This window comes from Pseudoliparis swirei, chromosome 19 (assembly GCF_029220125.1).
Source record: "Pseudoliparis swirei isolate HS2019 ecotype Mariana Trench chromosome 19, NWPU_hadal_v1, whole genome shotgun sequence".
Classification (NCBI taxonomy): domain Eukaryota; kingdom Metazoa; phylum Chordata; class Actinopteri; order Perciformes; family Liparidae; genus Pseudoliparis; species Pseudoliparis swirei.
The window spans coordinates 18026700-18044773 of record NC_079406.1 but is presented as its reverse complement, the minus strand read 5'-3'; the positions used below and the strand labels follow the sequence as shown (position 1 = coordinate 18044773).

The 18074-nt window shown below is 43.1% G+C and overlaps 2 protein-coding genes across 3 annotated transcripts in view; one reads left to right on the top strand and one right to left on the bottom strand.

The window, feature by feature from the left end:
- Positions 1-18074, top strand: part of mrpl11 (mitochondrial ribosomal protein L11) — a 40741-nt gene that overhangs the window by 8505 nt on the left and 14162 nt on the right. Inside the window, exon 2 of the mRNA XM_056439426.1 lies at positions 12-171. Coding sequence (XP_056295401.1) covers positions 49-171 — 123 coding nt within the window. The 5' untranslated portion in view covers positions 12-48. The remainder of the gene's footprint in view (positions 1-11; positions 172-18074) is intronic.
- Positions 12214-17791, bottom strand: tmem265 (transmembrane protein 265). Of its 2 annotated transcripts, none has more exons than XM_056439424.1 (2): positions 17525-17791; positions 12214-14520 (listed from the first exon to the last, which is right to left on the bottom strand). In XM_056439424.1, the coding sequence occupies exon 2, from the start codon at positions 14516-14518 to the stop codon at positions 13460-13462; it is 1059 nt and encodes a 352-aa protein (XP_056295399.1). In that variant the 5' UTR covers positions 14519-14520; positions 17525-17791; the 3' UTR covers positions 12214-13459. The 2 variants fall into 2 exon arrangements, with proteins under 2 accessions (XP_056295399.1, XP_056295400.1); XM_056439425.1 differs by lacking the exon at positions 17525-17791 and adding an exon at positions 17244-17370.

Genomic DNA, 18074 nt, shown 5'->3' with positions numbered 1-18074 from the left:
TGCATTCTCAGTTGACGTTGAGGCAGTTTTAAGGCTTTTGAGACCAGGATGTCAAAGATCTCGAAGGCCGCCAAGGCTGTGAAGAAAGTGGATGCCAGCAGTGTAATCCGGGCTATCGTGAGGTCAGGACAAGCAGCCCCCGGACCCCCACTGGGCCCCATCCTGGGACAGGTAAAATTACTTACAATTCCACTTCTTGTTCCATCTGTTCACTCCGAATCATCAGGAGCATTATCTTAATAGCAAGAGCAGGACTTTTGTCAGCTGACCCTCTGCAAACACATCTCATTAAATGCAAGACAACCAGATCCTTCCCTATTTTCCCTTTGCCTATCACATCATTGCCTCTCTCTCCCCAGTCTCCTCATCCTACATCCCGACCACCGCCTACATCTCCTCTCATAGCCCTATTCATATTCCCATTCCTATTCTAGTAGCACAGCTCCATTGTGGTAGGTGCTACACTCGGCTTCAGTCGGCTCCTATTTTCTCACAGTATCCAGACCAAAGACACTAACACCTTCATCCACAGCAGCTTTCCATATACATTGGCCTCACTCTTTACCAGCCAGTCGATGAAATGGGACTGAAGCTGTGAAGATTTTCTCTTAAATGATTGTATGCTTCTCTCTGCTTCGATTCTCCAGAGAGACAGCTGAGTTTCTTCTTTTATTGCTCAGGGATGCACCACCATAACTTTTTCACCAGCGATGCCAATTGCTGTGAGAACAATGTATGTATCTGCTGCAGTGGTGTATAAAGTACCCAAAAGTCATACTTGAGTAAAAGTAAAGATACTTGACTGGAAAATTACTTAAGTAAAAGTAAAAGTCACCTATGAGAATACTACTTGAGTAAAAGTATTAAAGTATCTGATTTTTTTGTACTTAAGTATCAAAAGTAATTTTCTGATATTAAATGTACTTAAGTATTGAAAGTAAAAGTAAATGCTGTTAATAAAAAAAACAAAGGGTCAGAATTTTGAGAATTATGAAGTTTATTTGTTTGGGTGCTGTGGCCGCCATGAACAAGGAGTATGAGCTAGGATGAACTTAGCAATATATGAATACTATGAAATTACTAAAATATAAAAACACGATTAACACAGAAAAAAGCAGAACCAAAAGTAACAACCAGAATCATCACTTTAAAGTGAAAAATGTCTTGTTCATCTTCAAAAGAAGTTGATTTTCAAAATGGACAGATTTCAGTCTCGCTCTTCTGGGGCTGAAGACGAGTCCTGCGATGCTGAAGAGCCGTTCACATGGTGCAGGTAGAGTGTGTCTAGCTTCACAGGCCCTGATGGTGCAGGTAGAGTGTGTCTAGCTTCACAGACCCTGGTGCAGGTAGAGTGTGTCTAGCTTCACAGGCCCTGGTGCAGGTAGAGTGTAGCATTTCAGCAAGTCAACGTGATCCACGTCTCCATCCAGCTGTTTGCTGCTGTCACGGGCTTGAGATGACGAAGAAGAAGTCCTCTTCATCAGATGAACTGGACCTGGTGGCATCACCTAGCTGCAGGGAGGGTTCTTCCATGTGCTGCTTGATGTAGTCCATTCCTGAAATAAAGTGAGAGTATTATAGACATGATAGAATTAATAACACTTTCTAACATGTCATGACCCCAATCAACAGTTTTGTACAAAATAGTTTTTTTAATTTGAAGTTTATACATTTAGTTTCATGCACTGTCCGTGCATCCAGAGTTGATTTGTGAATATGTACTTGTATCTCTGTAGTTAAACACAACAACAGTCCCAAATCAATATCGTCGCCATTACTGGACCGTCACTCTTATAATATTAATACAAATAATAATAATAATGCTGTAATGATTAGCATTATATTATAGCTAAGACGACTCAAATCAACAAATTCTCACAACTGTCAACACTTCTTCAGCTCATTAACTCGCTAGAGATCCGTCTGCTCCACTCACGCTAAGTGTCTCATTTAATTGACGATAGCTAGCGAACGTTAGCCTAACATACAACATGCGTAAGACAATCAGACACCTGTCTCCCCCCCTCCTGCCAAAGATATAACTTACTACAATCCTGAGGACAACACTGCTAGATATCTTAACAGGTTTATGATGACTAAACATTAACGTTGCGGCTCATGGGATTAATCTTAATTTACCTCAATGTGTTTCCTGAGGTTGGTGAGTTGTTGAAGGCCAATATCTCCGTAGCTTTCGGTCGGCATGAGAGGCACTTCATCCGGTAGGAAGAAACTTTCACTCCGACAAAAGAAAAGAGTTCGCCCAAATATGGCCACGGACGTTGATCTTGGTCCCTGTGGTTGTTCGAGTAGCTTCCATTGCTGCTCCACATGAAATGAGTCGTATCTGTAGCCGCTCGCTCGCTAACATCCTGGGCATCACTGGGAATAGAAAGAACGCGGCAAGGACCACTGAGTCCCAACCTGGTGTTCGTGCTGCGTTCAGGTGCGCTGCGGTGTGTTCCACAACAGTCCAGATGTTTCTCATGATTATTTTTTTCCGTAGTAACGAGTAACGATACTGTTTCAGGGGAAATGTATCGGAGTAAAAGTACAAGTTTTCATTGCAAAATGTAGTGAAGTAAAAGTAAAAGTAAACAGAAATATAAGTAGTAAAATAAAGTACAGATACCCAAAAAAACTACTTAAGTAAAGTAGCGAAGTACTTCTACTTCGTTACTATACACCACTGATCTGCTGGCACATTCACAAAACAAGTCAGCAGTCCTCAAGCGTTGAGCAAAGGACAAAGATTTATTCTTGTAAGTGGAGAAAAATGACTGAGGCTGAATTTTTTGTTGTTGCTGTAAATAAAGTTATCCTCCCAGTGAGGATGTTAGGTACGTGTCCGTCATCTCTAACGCATTCAAATTTGAAAGGACGTAATAAACTCACTATTGACGAGTCAGGGCACATTCCATTAATCTCCGATAATTGGAGGTGTGTGTGTGCGCATGTTTGTGTGTGTGTGTGTGTGTGTGTTACTCTTGAGAACAATACATCTTAAGCTAATGGAAATGAAAACAAATAAAATTGGTTAATTGATTTTCTTTGTCCCCTTTGGAGCTCCCAAAACAAGCTGTAAACAAAGCATTTGATACATCAATACTTTTTTAGTTGATGATTAAAGTAGTGATGCACCGATCTGATCGGCGCCGATCCATATCGGCCGATATTCCCATTATCGGTTTTGATCGGCGTTCTCAAAACGGCCGATCAGATGACGTAACATCTGCGAGAAAAACTATCAGAGACGTTTCAATCGCGGCGCATCGCAACGGAGACAATGCGCCCGGCGAGGGCCGCAGAGTGAGAGGTCCACGAGGGGATCCTCACCACCGAGCGGCGTCCCCGTCCCCCGAGTTGAATCTCTGGGTCGACTCAGCCGACTCTCACATGTCTGCCCCTAGAGACTGATGCTCACCGTAAACGCATTCGATCGGGAGCGCGCGAGGGTTTTGATAAAGTTAGCGGAAGGATTTAAGTGACAACTTCCGGTTTTGCAAAGTTAGCGGAAAGAACCACGTGAAACAACATCCGTTTTTCAAAATAAGATGTCGACAAATCATACACTAGCATATAAAAGTAAACAATGAACTGATTTTGTATCTTTATAGATCGTTTCTGAGATTTAGCTTAAATTATGCTAACATTAAAACAGTTTTACTGTACCAAGGAAGAGTTTATAAAAATAAGTCAGACTTTTGTATGTTAAAAAAAGTCCTGTAAATAGATTTCCCCAAGAGTTCCAGGAAATGAATGATGCAGATGTGTTCCATACATATCTGAAATCCCCTACAATAGCAATCGAACTATTTTAATGTATCAATTAGGAAATTTTTCAAAGTAAAATAAATCGGTAATTTCTTTAATGTTTGAGGTGCTTTATATATGTATTTCCTCATAGTCCTAGGCAATAATGCTACACAATAAATAGAATGCTTCAATCGACACCGTGATCGGTGATCGGTATTATCGGATCGGCAGGTACTGATTTCAGTGATCGGTGATCGGCACAAAAAACATGATCGGTGCATCTCTAGATTAAAGTGATGAATATTGATCCCAATATTAACTCTCTTTTTTACCTGTTTTTTGGGCTCCGCCATCTTCTGAGAAAAAAATGAGATACTTTAGCTGCTAAATGCTCAATTGTGTTTGCCAGCTCGTCGCTTACTGTGTCTGTCCAGCGTTTGGTGCTGAGCAGGTTTTGAACTGGAGGTTTTTAATGTTTTTTTAACTGCTGCTGCCACTTTGAGAGCGAGTTGAGGGCGGAAAATCAAAACTATGATTTTAATGCTGTAGAGCAGCAGAGACCTGCAGAGTTGAGTGTTAGTTTTCTAAAGATTGATCAAGAAAATAATCAACAAATGAATCATGAAATAAACTATTTGTTATTTGCATATAAAAGATGAACAATTAAGGGGACGTGTAGAGCAATACAAAGACAGTTTAAGCAAAACGTGAGAGAAATGTGTATCATTTACCAGTCTGACAGGGAGTTCAGTTTTCCATTAATTAATTTAATTTATGTTACAGTTTATGTCGCTGTTTTCTGCCAGTTTTGTTGGCTTTCCCATTCTCGTCTCCGAGTGTTGCCACTACGTCAGCGAGATGGATTAACTGTGATGATTGATCTGATTTCCACGCGTTCAACAGCGTTGAAGGCTGATGAGTGCTGTCCATTAAAGAGCCTGGCTGGATCATTTATAGGAGAGTTCATTTCATTCAATCTGGCAAAGGACAATCAAAGTTAAAGAGCTGAATCGCCATTAAAGCCGGAGCAGATTGGGCTTTTATGGCGTAAAATACAATATCAATTTTACATGTAAGATATAAAACAATACAGTTGTTTGAACAGAGACGAAGATGAGCTTAACGACCAGAGCATCAGAATTGGACAGTTATCAATGTAACGAGTTACAGCCGAGTGATCGCAACACAACTAGTTATGTTTTTTAACAGATTGTAGTGTTGAATTAATGTTTATGTCACAGTTATATTCAAGTATGTTAAAGATGTACCTGAAAATTCAACAAATGAAATCCCAAATCTAAAAAACTTCATTTCCAAAACATCAAACACATCAATTGTGGTATGATAAGAAGATGAATAGGTAAGTAGTGTGGCGATGAAATAAATATATAATGACTGTCTCACGATGACATGAGTCAGAAGGTTTGGACTGATGTTTGACAATTACTTTACTTCTGAAGTAATAATAAAATGAGTAGTTCCAGTAATGAGACATTTTTGAGGATTTAATCTAATCCAATTTCCACATCTTTCATTCCCCCTGAAAAATACAGCAGGCGGGGTTTTAACTGCAGCCAAGTAAAGCGACCGTAATAACCCCATTTTACCGTCTCTGCACTCTTTGCCAGTTAGATGTATAATTGATTTGAAGATTTTTCAAGGATCACATTTAAGGCTCAGCTAAAGCTTCTTCCCCCTCAGCTACACTGGAGACCTCCGAGTTCCTTCTGATCTACCAAAAGTTGAGGATTAAGAAACTTGTTCTGACTGTCACTCAACTCTCCACCCTAAAGGTTATTTTGTTGTTTTTGTATGTAGTGCATCCCAACACCAAAACTGGATAAATCACTAATCTTTTTTTTGGTAAACGTTGCATTACAAAAAATACTGTACAGCTAAAACATTGGGTGCAAAAACATAATTTTTAATGGCAGCTCCCCAGAGGCATACATAAAAAATCCAAACAACAGCACTGTGAATAATCCTATCGATCACATGCTATAAAAAATAACTATCACATCCTATAAAACCTGCCACAGTGACAAGTGCTGATATGTCAGCATCAGTGGTCGTTTGTAGTATTTTCTCTGTAAACATTTTTTTTTACATTATTACATGTCATTGAGCAGACGCCTTTATCCAAAGTGACTTACAATAAGTGCATCAACCGTGAGTACAAACTATGATCAACGAGAATCAAGAAAGTAACATTTCAAGAAAGTCAAACTCCAAAAATACCATAAGTAATACCGTAAATAAGTGCCATTTAAGTGCCACTGAAGTGCTAATCTGTTTATATTCCAGATATAGTCGGAAAAGATGTGTTTTTAGTTGCCGACGGAAGATGTAGAGACTTTCTGCTGTCCTGATGTCAGTGGGGAGCTCGTTCCACCACTGAGGAGCCAGGACAGCGAACACTCTGAATTTTGTCGAGTGATTAGCTCGAAGTGATGGAATCACAAGTCGATTGCGAAGTGAACATGCTGGGGTAAAAGGTTTGACCATATCCTGGATGTAGACGGGGCCCGAACCGTTCGCAGCATGGTACGCAAGAACCAATGTTTTGATGCGGGCAGCCACTGGTAACCAGTGAAGGGAGCGGAGGAGCGGAGTAGTGTGGGTGAATTTCGGGAGGCTGAAGACCAGTCGAGCAGCTGCATTCTGGATGAGCTGCAGAGGTTGAATGGCCTTAGCAGGTAGACCAGCCAGGAGGGAGTTACAGTAGTGGAGGCGTGAAATGACCAGAGCCTGGACCAGAACCTGCGCCGCCTTCTGAGTAAGAAGAGGATGTATTCTCCTGATGTTGTGCAGCATGGACCTACAGGAACGTGTTGTCGCAGTAATGTTTGCAGTCAGGGAGAGTTGAAGGTCAAGTATCACCCCAAGGTTTCTGGCAGTCGGGGTAGGGGCTAACACAGAGTTGTTGAAGGGGGTTTCAGTTTCAGTTTTTTCAGGGTTGTTTTTCATGTGGTGTTTCAATGAGATTTGTGCCGCTACTTTTGTTTCAGATTGGGGAAACGAGAGGATCAGTTGGGTGTCATCAGCATAGCTATGGTAAGAAAAGCCATGCTAACGAATGACAACCGAGAGAATTAGTGAAAGAGAGAAGAGTAGGGGACCCAGGACGGAGCCTTGAGGAATGTGCGGTTGTTAAAGGTAGGATGAGTAAAGGGAGAGTGCAGAGTCTGAGATACTCGGGTCCTAAAGGGAGGAAATAAAGATCTGGTGGTTCACTGTGTCAAATGCTGCAGAAATGTCTAGAAGGATAAGGACAGAGGAGAGAGAGGCTGCTCTAGCAGTGTGAAGCTGCTCAGAGACAGCCAGGAGGGCGGTCTCTGTTGAGGGGCCGGCCTTGAATCCAGACTGGTGAGGGTCAAGAAGGTTGTTGCTGTGGAGATAGGAGGACACTTGAATAAAGATAGTTCGCTCCAGAGTTTTGGAAAGAAAAGGAAGAAGAGAGACAGGTCTTTTCTCGTTGGAATTTGATCATTTTAAAGAATATGAATTATGTGACAGCTCAGGATAACAGGCACAAATAAGGATAGTAGTTTATTTACCATCTTAGATGAGTAGGAGGTGTGATCTTTACGTCTTGTCGTTTGAACACTTCCTCTTCGTCTGGTTCAAATATTCAGAAACTTTGGATATTTCTCACTTAGTTTTTCTTTTTTCTTAAAGAACACAAGTTAGATTTATGTTTCTGTTTGAAAGTATTTTCTTCTATTTCCCTTTGTTCTATTCTTGTTGATTTATTTCCTTGCTTATACGTTTATTTTTTGTATTGATTATATAATGATGAATAATAAGGTCTTCATCTTCAAATTGCATTTCTCGTGTGAAAAGTACTTCAAATACATACTTAAGTGATGTACTTCAGTATATTTTTAGATACTTTACTTTTTTACTGATTCAGAGTCTTGATATAAGATGTAATTTATTTGATTACTATGCAGCAGTAATTCTGACTTTCTTAAGTTCATAACATTGTCAGTTCAAGGTGTCGCCGTCAGGTCATACAAAACTAATCAGATTATGAATTTATCTTTTTTCAGTGGTGAATATTTTACTTTTCATTCCGGTTTCTTTATTTGTGTCATTTAAAAAAGAAATTCTGGATGAAACTAATCTTTTTCATTACATTTTTTGATCCTGTTATTTCCATCTATGTTAAATGGAAATAATCTTTTTAGAAAAGGAAAACAAAAAAGGGGGTGATGAAGTGTCCGGTTTTTCAACATTTTATTGCTGTATAAATCAAATTTGAAAAATGAGTCAGTGCATAGAGTGAAACAGAGAGGCTGCACTCAGCAGCTTTCACAGCTTTCTCTCTTCAAGATTACGTTAGCATACAACTAATCTGCACTCTCCATCCCGTTTCGAGGAAACTGTATTTCCTCCCGCCCTGAACTGTTTACGGTGGTTAATGAACAAATATAACACTACAAAACTACTTTATTAGATGAAGGCAATATTTAAGTTTGTTAGGTTTAGTAAAAACAACATTTGGCTTAAAATGAATACAGAATTGAAAAATAAAAAACGCAACAACAAAATACTCTGTTTTCCCGGGACCCGAATAGTTGTCTCCTGGGTGAAAGTTCTAGTTTTTGTGGCCCTTCCTCTACCTCGGCCTCCTCGTTACATGGACTTCTACAGACTCATTTGAAACTATATTTGTACTTATTTTTGATATGCCAAAAGTGGACGTAATGCAAGACGAAATACATTACCTCGACGCGTATTTCATCATTCAGTTTTGGTGAATGGGAAAGTAATTTTTAGGAGAACAGGCTGTAGTGATCCAGTGATGTAACTATAGCACTTTAGATAAGGCTGCCAAATTGACGGGAAGTTATTATACCCTTTACTTAGATGTCATGTGATCTTTTCCAGAGGAATGCAAGACCATCAATCAATAAGGAAAGAAGAATCATAGTAAATTTCACTGCAATGTGTTTTTTTACACATCCAGTGATTTCCATCAATTTAATTTGTGAATTTGTCTGAAGTATTCTGCTGACTCCTGTACGTAAATGACCAGGATCTAATCCCTCCTGTGATCTTGGTCCATGTGTCAGAGAAGTAGAACCAGCAAGGCTTCATCTTACTTCAGAGCCGGGTAAAGTGCAGGAAGACCTCTATAACTATACCTAGCTATTTCTGACATTCAGGTGTGTGTCCTTTCTGTGCAGTGGGTACTGTGGATGGAGGACATTGTTGTGAACCGAGTTTTATCGGCATATTAATAGAAGCTGACAAACTGTCAAATCTGTCCAGAGCTTTTCATCAACGGTTTTCAAATCTGATGCTCGTCTCGCTCTAGATTTATGGAAACCTGGCTTTGGGCCCTCAGTTCAGCAGTAAGGAACACATTTGAGAGATTAATTAGAATACATTTCCCTCTATGAAGCAGTTTCAGGGCAGGTTGGTCCTAAGAAAAGACTATAACTGAAAATAGAAGAAGGAATTTCATGTTGCTGTCTTTTTAATAGACTTTTAAAGAGGAAGTAATGTGAATCACAGGAGAGCTTCATTCACCGCTAAATGAAGCTCCAAAGCGCCTGATTTTAAGAATCGAAAGTAAACGACCATGTAAGCATCTATCGTTTATTAATGTGTAAAGTAGATAATCTTGTATTCTTTTGCAAAACCATATGACTGTCACATGTTTAGCTCATCGTTTGGGAAGAGTCCTCGTGTTTATCATCTTTCCTGTGTGTTCGTGTGGCATGGCAGGATGTAAAGGCAGCGACCGGGAGGGTGGGGCGTGACTAACATCCATATTTTACATTACATTTAGGTGACACTTTTATACAAAGTGACTTCCCATCATACACCGTAAACACAGTTACAGGAAGCAATTCGGGGTTAAGTGTCTTGCTCAAGGACACATCGACTCGGGCCGTGAGCGGGGATTGAACCGCCGATTCTCTAAAGACAGACCTGCTAACCACTGACCCACTGTCGCAGTGTTTTAGACCAAAGACCAGCACTGTATTTAATGTATTACAGTGTAGGACATGTGAGAGACGCTTCTTTCATACCTCAGATGCAATTCATGGTCTTTTGTTTTGTGTATTGTTTGTGTTCTTAAAGATCATTTCCACAACAATAGTCAGTTCAGTTTGAAGAAGTGTTGGTAGAATTACTGTGATTTATGATATAAAATCAAGAAAAGGATCAATTCATCACATCTGAGAAGCTGGAAGCAGAAACATTTTGGCACTTCTGTTTGACAGAGAAACTATGAAGCAATAATCAAATTAGTTGTTAACTAAATTATTAATTAACTAAATGGTTAAATTTAATTTAATTTAAACATCATGTAAATTGAGCAGTAATTATCACCTCTTTCAGCCTGATGTCACCGCGTTTGTCTCCAGTATTGCATATCTCAGACTCGTTTGCATCATTTCTTTCTGCTACCTAGACTATGAAGTTATGAAGGACTTTGAAGTTTTGCCCAAAAGCGGCGACGCTGATGGTGTGTGCTCTGATGAATGATTTAGACATCTGTCTGATAAATGTGTCTCTTTCTGCCAGACCACGGGGGCGTGAGCTTGTAGGCATACTGTAGCTGGCGCCATGTCGGGGGTAATGAGGTGAGATGGGTTGTAACCAAATGCTCAACGGAGCAACACAAAGCCACATGTTTGCCTCCTTTTGGACCCTTTGGGATTGTTGTCAGGACGGCGTGTTGTGTGCGTTTGTCTCTCTGGGCTCCATCAAGCTACCACTGTGTGTAACAGTAAATAAATGGCAGTCGGCAGCCACTCTGCTTCAGGCGGTGTCTCTTAGCCCGCCTCTCCTCCTCATTTCTTTGCTCCTCTCTGACTAACCACCCTTGACAGGCGAAGTGCAGCGGGGTAGGCCGCCTGTCAACTGCAGGGCAAATTTAAACAAATGAGAAAAATAAAAGAAGGAACGCAAGACAAAAAAAGGGAAACTGACCTCTTTGGTACAGGATAATAATTACTGACTGGAGGGAAATTAACACATGGGAAGTGAGAGAAAGAATAGAGGCAAAAGAAGAAAGAAAATTGGAGAGCGACTTATGCACTTTTCTTCAGGAGCGTGTTCTGAGAGTCTGTGGGAGCTGAGGGAAAATGCTGAGTATTGTATCGAGAGCTTAACGGGTGTAACACGTTCTAGGAGGTAGTCGTTAGCCGGTGATGTCAATGCAGTTGCTGCTTTTAGTATAATAGAAATATGAGAAGAACAGGGAGTGCATCCAGAATGCGTATGTTTGAAATGTAGAGTGAAACCGGGAGGAGGAGATAAAAAGAGAGAGAGGAGGCAAGGGCCGGATGCTGTCTACTACTCTGCTGATCCCTCTGTGGTTTTTCCTTAAAAGTCTCTGAACCAGCAAGAAATGTACCACTTAAGCGTCGAATGCATTCATTTTTGCATTTACATTAGTCGTACATTAGTCATACATCCTGTTAATATAGCTTGTAAATAGCATAAAGCACTGAGAATATGAGCCTGCTTTTTGGAAAATAGCCTTGATTTCAATGAATAGGACCATTTAAGCAAAGATGGGAGGCCGGCGGGTGCATTCAAAGCCGCTCTGAGCAACGAGCCGGTTCACTCTGAAAACATCACCCACTTACTACAACTCTTGACAGGCACACCCCATCTGCCTTTCAACATTAAACAGACAACACAACGGCACACTCAAGGATTACTGCGAGAGGATCCAAGCTGAAGGGGCCGCCGGCATAATTGTGATAAATGACAGCCTTTTGTCAGCATGCTGCACCATGACGAAAAAAGCACACTTTTCTTGCTTGAATATGTGAGTGGGAGGAGGGAGGGGGGAGGTGCAGCCATCCACTTCCCTTCACCAGCTCTTGTGTGAGAGAAAACTATTTAAACATGCAATTTTCTATGAGAGCAGAATGCAATACGTTAATATAGTTAAAAACACACGGCAGTTGTTTGACCCTCAGGCCTCTTGGCATTGAATCCTTTGGACTGACTCCTCTTGTTTCCATATTTATATATATATATATTTTGTTGTTGCCACATAACCGTCAGTGAACTGTCAACTCTGGGTGAGTATGAAACACTTTTATTAGTTAGCACTCTGTCCTGGAGGTGTAGCAGGCCGCAGCTGTGGAATAACTTCAGTGTACACATGGCATATGTCCAAGTTCCACATGGGACACAGAGCATGTACTCGTGTACGCCTCGTGGCTCCATGAGGAAACAAGGCACTTGACTGTACTGTACATCCTCTACACTGCTGCTCTGATCCATAATCCCACGATGCCACAAAAAACACATGTTAACAACTTGAAGGGTCCATCCATTATTCATGTGTTCAAAAAGTTTAACTTTCATCTATAGTGAAAAGGGGGATTTAGGGTTTGACAGTCAGCTGGACAGTATTTTTTTCTCTCTTTCTTCTTATTGGAAATGACAATGAGTTTGAGACAAATACAGACAACATCAAAAGTTTCAAAACATGAATTTTAAATGTGTTCTGGAACAGTAAAGGGATTACTTACATCGGTGTTCTGGCTTTGTAAACAATGGAGTAAAATAGACCTGTACTGTAGTTTGTGTTGCAGTAGGACTAAGATGATGCAAAATGCTCATCTTTAAGCTCTACCATTGAAGCATTTTATTTATGGAAATGCCGTCTTTCATAAATAGTTGTGTTCAAATCGCTGCAGGAGGGTTTTAATAGTTAAAGTGGTCCTAAAATAAAAGTGACTGTAGGTTATGCATCTCTGAAATCTTCTCGAGCTGATGTTTAGATTCTGCATTTAAATCAAATAAAATGTGTCATCATACCAAAGATAAACTCACTCCAAACACCACAGTGAGTGATTTCACTGATTCACTTTCCCCTCCAGACAGCTGAGTGATATCAGCCGTTGTTGCTTTTTAGATTGAATTGTGTGCCCACTGTCGTTGTAGGAACCCACCAAGGGCTTGTAAGATAAATCTGGGCGGTCATGAGAGCGATAAAGAAAACATCTGCTACAAATATTTTTTATTTTTTATTACATTTGCTTTTGGAAATGTACTCCTTCAGGCCTCTAAAAGGTTTGGATCCACTAGGTTTGACTCTAAATTGAAATACTGGAGCACCCTGAAGAGTTTTACAGGCAGACGGCTTTTGAATCCTAGAGCTTTAGGGAAAAATTAATCATCCCTCCTTTGTATTAAACCTTTCTCTGTGAAGGGTCCTTGTATAGTGACAGAGACAAAAACTACATGAAAGGTCACAGTCCTTCTAATGGCAGAAGAGTATTGGCCTAATCTTACTGACGAGCACATGACCTGAACTCACTGATGAGATTTTGTATATTGAGTAGCAACAAATCTGAATGCAACAAATCTGTGGCCGTTTGGGAAGCGGTGCCAAGATCAGAGAAGGGAAGGAAACTCTACTAGATGTCAATATACATTTCTGGAATATTATATACAGGCTGATGGATGTGTTCAGTGGTAAATGTAAAAAAAAAAAAAAAAACACCCACAAATCCCATCAATATGTTTTAAGTTATTCTCAGCACAACAAAATGTGATGAAAGTCAAGCTTGCCAAATGCTTTTCCACAGCTCGGCATTAAATCCATCACTGTTGTGCTGAAATGCAATACAAGTTATCTGTTTGGATGTGATACTGGCTCTGCTGGTCTGAGGTTTAGGTGTGGGTGTGATCACATGCTTTTGTGTGTTTGGACTCTCTAGAGTTCATGGGAGATGAAAGAGGGTCCTAACGGCGTCTCCGTGGGCTCCAGGCTGACATGGGAGAGAGTGTGGCTTTGGGAGCGAGACAGTGTGTGATAATGAGGGGGAGGAGCTTTCCCCTGGGCCTCTCCCTGCTCTGAGCTCTGGCTTGGCAGGGTCGAGTCTCCTGGTTCTGCTCCAGCCACAGTCCCAGCTCTTGCAGTGCCGCGCTCCTGCTTGTGTCTTTCCCAAGCCGAGCTCAGCTTCACAGCCAGAGCCAGCAGGTTCTTCCCCAGGAACACAGTGGACACACGGGGGTCCCTGTACCACAGCATGCCTGTGCCCCTCAGGGCCAGGGTGAGGATGTTGATCGTGACCAAGCTGAGCCAAGGGTACAGCGCCTCCTTACGGGGCCCCCTCTGTCCTGGCAGGCCGGTGGACCCCAGCTCTGTGAGCGCCACACAGGGCAGCAGCAGCAGGAGGGCGTAGCAGTAAAAGAAGACCAGGCTCTCGGCCCAGATGGGCAGCCTCTGCTCAGCGACCCCTCCACCCCCCGCTGCTGCCCCGCCTTGGGCTTCCCACAGTCCCGCTTGCAGGTCCAGCACATCCAGCAGGTCCACCACCACCCACAGGAGGCGGCCCTGCACCTCGTGCTTCCTGCTCTGTGGGGTCATGTGGTCAGCCCCCGTCAGGATAAGAAACAGGGAAGGCAGGCAGATGGACAGCAGCAGCGTCAGGGTCTTCCTGGCCAGCGGGTCGGGCGTCCGGCGCTCCTGTCTGTAGTTATGGCAGACAAAGAAGAGCTTGAGCTGGAGCAGGGACAGGAACAGGAACCAGAGGGCGTTGGCAAAACCACGACGCGGCGAACGCGCCTCCGACATCACGCCGGCCGACACGAAGCGCAGGGCGAGCAGGAAGCCCGCATCGCCTAGCAACACTGTCGCACACTGCCATGCACTAGGTCCTGGAGGGCTGCCAGCCCCCAGCATGCTCTGCTCCAGCAGGTAGAGGTCCACCACTGCCATCGTGCTCACTGTGACCAGGGTTGATACGCACACCTGGGGCGTGGGCACCATGCCTGAAAGAGACATACAGAGAAGCACCGTGGTAAATGTGTCAACACAGGGCCATCTGCCTCAGTAACACTCACACATTTAAAGGAAGATAAGAACATGCTCGTTTTGCCTCCCGCTAATCGGAACCAAATGTAAAATAGTTTGATGCTTGTTTCTCTGGTTAAAGACATTGGCTGCCAAGTAAGCAGTGAGCGCCCATCATCTTTGGCCAGAGCTACAACCTGGTCGCTCAGGCTAATTAGCCTGTTAAATTGTGGTTTTTTTATAAACTTTTCTTTTGTAAATGTGTCTCTTTTAATTTGTCTTCATTTTCCATAAAGATCCTAGCTTTGCTTTTCTTTAGATACTTAGACCTCCCTTGAGTTCTCTGCTGTTACCTTTTTCTATGAAGTATTGTCGTTTCTGCCCCTTTTTTGTATTCTTCTTATTCATTATTTATTGATTGTGTTCAGGTGCTGCTAGGAGCACCATCAAAGCATTTTCTTTGCCTCTATTGTCTGCCATACTTATTCTCATACTGTGTAGAAATGTGTAATCATTGCAAACCCCCCTCTTGTTTCAGATGAATATTGATAAGTTGCTATTTGTTTGGAGACATGTTTGTTTGTGTCTTTGTGCTCACTGGGTACATCTGAGTGAGTGAGTGCATGCAGGCAATGCTAATCTGGCAGAACATGAGGGTAATCTTTTTTCTCTAGCAGCTCATTGCTCAGCCACAAACCATACAAACCTCAGTATTGACACAGCATGAGAAATGATCATTGACTTCACAGTGTAATCGAACCAACGTCTCTAAAAGCACAGCACCGACCAGTGGACTGTCTGTTATCTGATCAGCACCACTCGGGGGGGTGTCAACCCTTCAACTGGATCATGCCATTATAATACAAAATCGCTACCAGCTCAGATGTGTCGTAAAGGCAACAGTTCAGCGTGATCGAGCGAGAGATTGTTGGCATGAATTGTGGTCTGTGATAAAAGTGAGTATTGATATCTTGCCGATGGAAGATACATCACTCCCCTGACGATAAGACTAACAGGAGCTCTGTTGTCTGAATCATTAAAGAAGGTGTGTGCGCGCGCGTGTTTGCGTGTGTGATAAAGTGTGTGTGTGAGACAATCGAGCATACGACTGCATGTGAAAGATGAATAGGCCTCTTGGGGGTCTACATGAGTAACAAAGTGTTACTGCGTGATCATAATAGTTCATAAATAAGCTCCGGGTGAGCGGGGGTGAAAAGGATGAAGAGGAAGACTCGAATGCAGATGGAAAATGACTTCCACCCACTTCTATGAAGACATGCTGTTAGCGCGCTAGCTTGGCCTGGATGAATCCAAATGTATTCATCACAGGAGCTTTTGAAATGTCACAGACATCAGAGTTTGTTCTGAAACAGATGAATCTAAGAAATGAGGAAAGGAACAATCTCGACTGATTAATCCGCTCTGAGGCATGGTGGGAGGACAGGCACAGATCATGCTTGCGTTCAAAATATCTGATTGTCTATAGAGCCTTTTGTCTCACTGATCACTGCAACTTGATTACCATCCCCCAAAATTGAATGAATTCCACAAAGCCGCAGATTGAGAGGATATTGGAAGTCACATGTTTAGATTTGTGTGTTTCTCGAGGAACAAACGCAATCTGCAGGGAGCGCAGGGATGGAGAACTTTACATCCACGGTCGCAGCTGGCGTTTTCCTCCCGGTCGTGCCTCTTAAGATATTCCACCTGAGCCTTACATTTCATGCCTGGAAATCTCCCTGTCAGCCTATGTTTGTGTTTTGACTCCCTGTCAACGCCATGTAATTTATTCTGTTCTGAGTGAAGGACTGGGATGACAGCCCTGTGCGTCCACGATGCTCATCAATTATAACCCAATTCATCTTGTCAGAGAAATAACATGCTGTCGACAAGGCGAGGCAACCTTTTTCATTGTAACCCTGGATAATGGCACGTAATAGTGTGCCGGTGATTTCTTTGTGTTCAGTTTTGTGCTGAAAATCAATTTTCTCACAATCATATTTTCAGCTAAAGCTCGTAGACACCATGTGCTCACGGCTCTCCCTCCATCTGCAACAGTGCCATCGTCCAAAAGAAATCTCTCATCTTTGCAGCACACACTGACAGAGATTTGGCAAGCGGTGGGTTTCCCACTGTCATTTGTTTTCTGTCAATATTGGGTGAATTCCAAGTCGACAGAAATCCATAGAGCAACGATTCATTTGTGTTTACTCTCAGTTAATCTCCATAAACAGTCCTATAGAGCCCCACATCCCATCAAAGACCAGAGCCGCCACTAGTTATCGCAGCTGCCTCCAGAGCACCAAGGGCATCAGGGAAACCTCTATGCCATTATGTGAAAACTAATTAATAAAGAGAGAGCCAGGCAGTGGGCAATCCCATGATGCACTGATGAATAAATCCGCTCTCCGGACTTGAAGCCACATGACTGAAACATCTATTGATTTGTGCGGTATAGCTGCCTCAGTGCGGCCAGAGGGGCTTTATTGTTTCCTCTTTTTACAGAGTTATCACGGTTGTTTGTTTCTTGAAACATGATGACCATTAACTGCCCCGGCGTGCAGCGCGACGTCCTGCATCCTCTGGCAACAATCTCCATGAAACCGCTTCTCTGCAACACCTGTTTTATTGCCCTATTAACAGCAGGTAGTGCTGTGGGTCTAGCCATGCTCTGCTGGGAGTAAAGTGAAGCTGTAGTTACCCAAACCATTCGTCTTGCACCTGGGCTCGATCCTCCTGGCTGGATTTACAGCGAATACGGTGCTTGTTCTTCCGAGTGGAGGCGCAGCCGGGGACCAATAAAGTCTCTTTTATTGTCGCCGATGAGCCGGGCTCGGTGATAAAGTCCTTCTTTTACAGTCTGGGGGCTTTGTGTGGACTCTAGCTCCAGGAGCAGGCTCGTCTGTCACAGTTGGAAGTCATCGCCTCTGCCACGCCAAGCAGACACGAGTTTGTGGGAAGAAAGAAAAAAACGACTCATACTTATCAAGATTGCGCCCTCCGCGCCGATCCGGCATGGCCGATGTCTGCGCGGTGGTTGCGGAGGCTCGATCGGGATCTGTCACCTCCTGCAGCGGCGGGGTCTGTCGGCGTCGGCTGATCTGTTGACACACAGCTGCCGGGGCAGAGAGCCGAGCCGGGCTCGCTGCTGCTGCTCGGTCCGACTCCGGCTGTGCAGAGCAGCCGGGGGGAGTCGCTCAGGAGCGGCAGCGACAGCGGCATCCGCGGCGACGCCGAACCATTAAAGTGGAGACCGCAGACCGTGAAGATGGGAGAGAGAGAGAGAGGGGGGGGGGGGGGGGGGGGCGCAGAGCGCTGCAACAGCGAGAGGAGGTGAAGAGAAACTCACTCACGCTGTCCGAGTTTGGTTGTGGTGATAATTTGTAAGCAGGTTTACGTGCCCCGCTCCAGACCTCCCACCCTCCTCTGTTTCTCCTCCTCCTCCTCCTCCTCCTCCTCTCCTCCACCAGCAGCAGTGGAAGTTAAGCTGGAAGAAGCTATGAATATTTGAGAGCACCCAGTTACAGTAGAC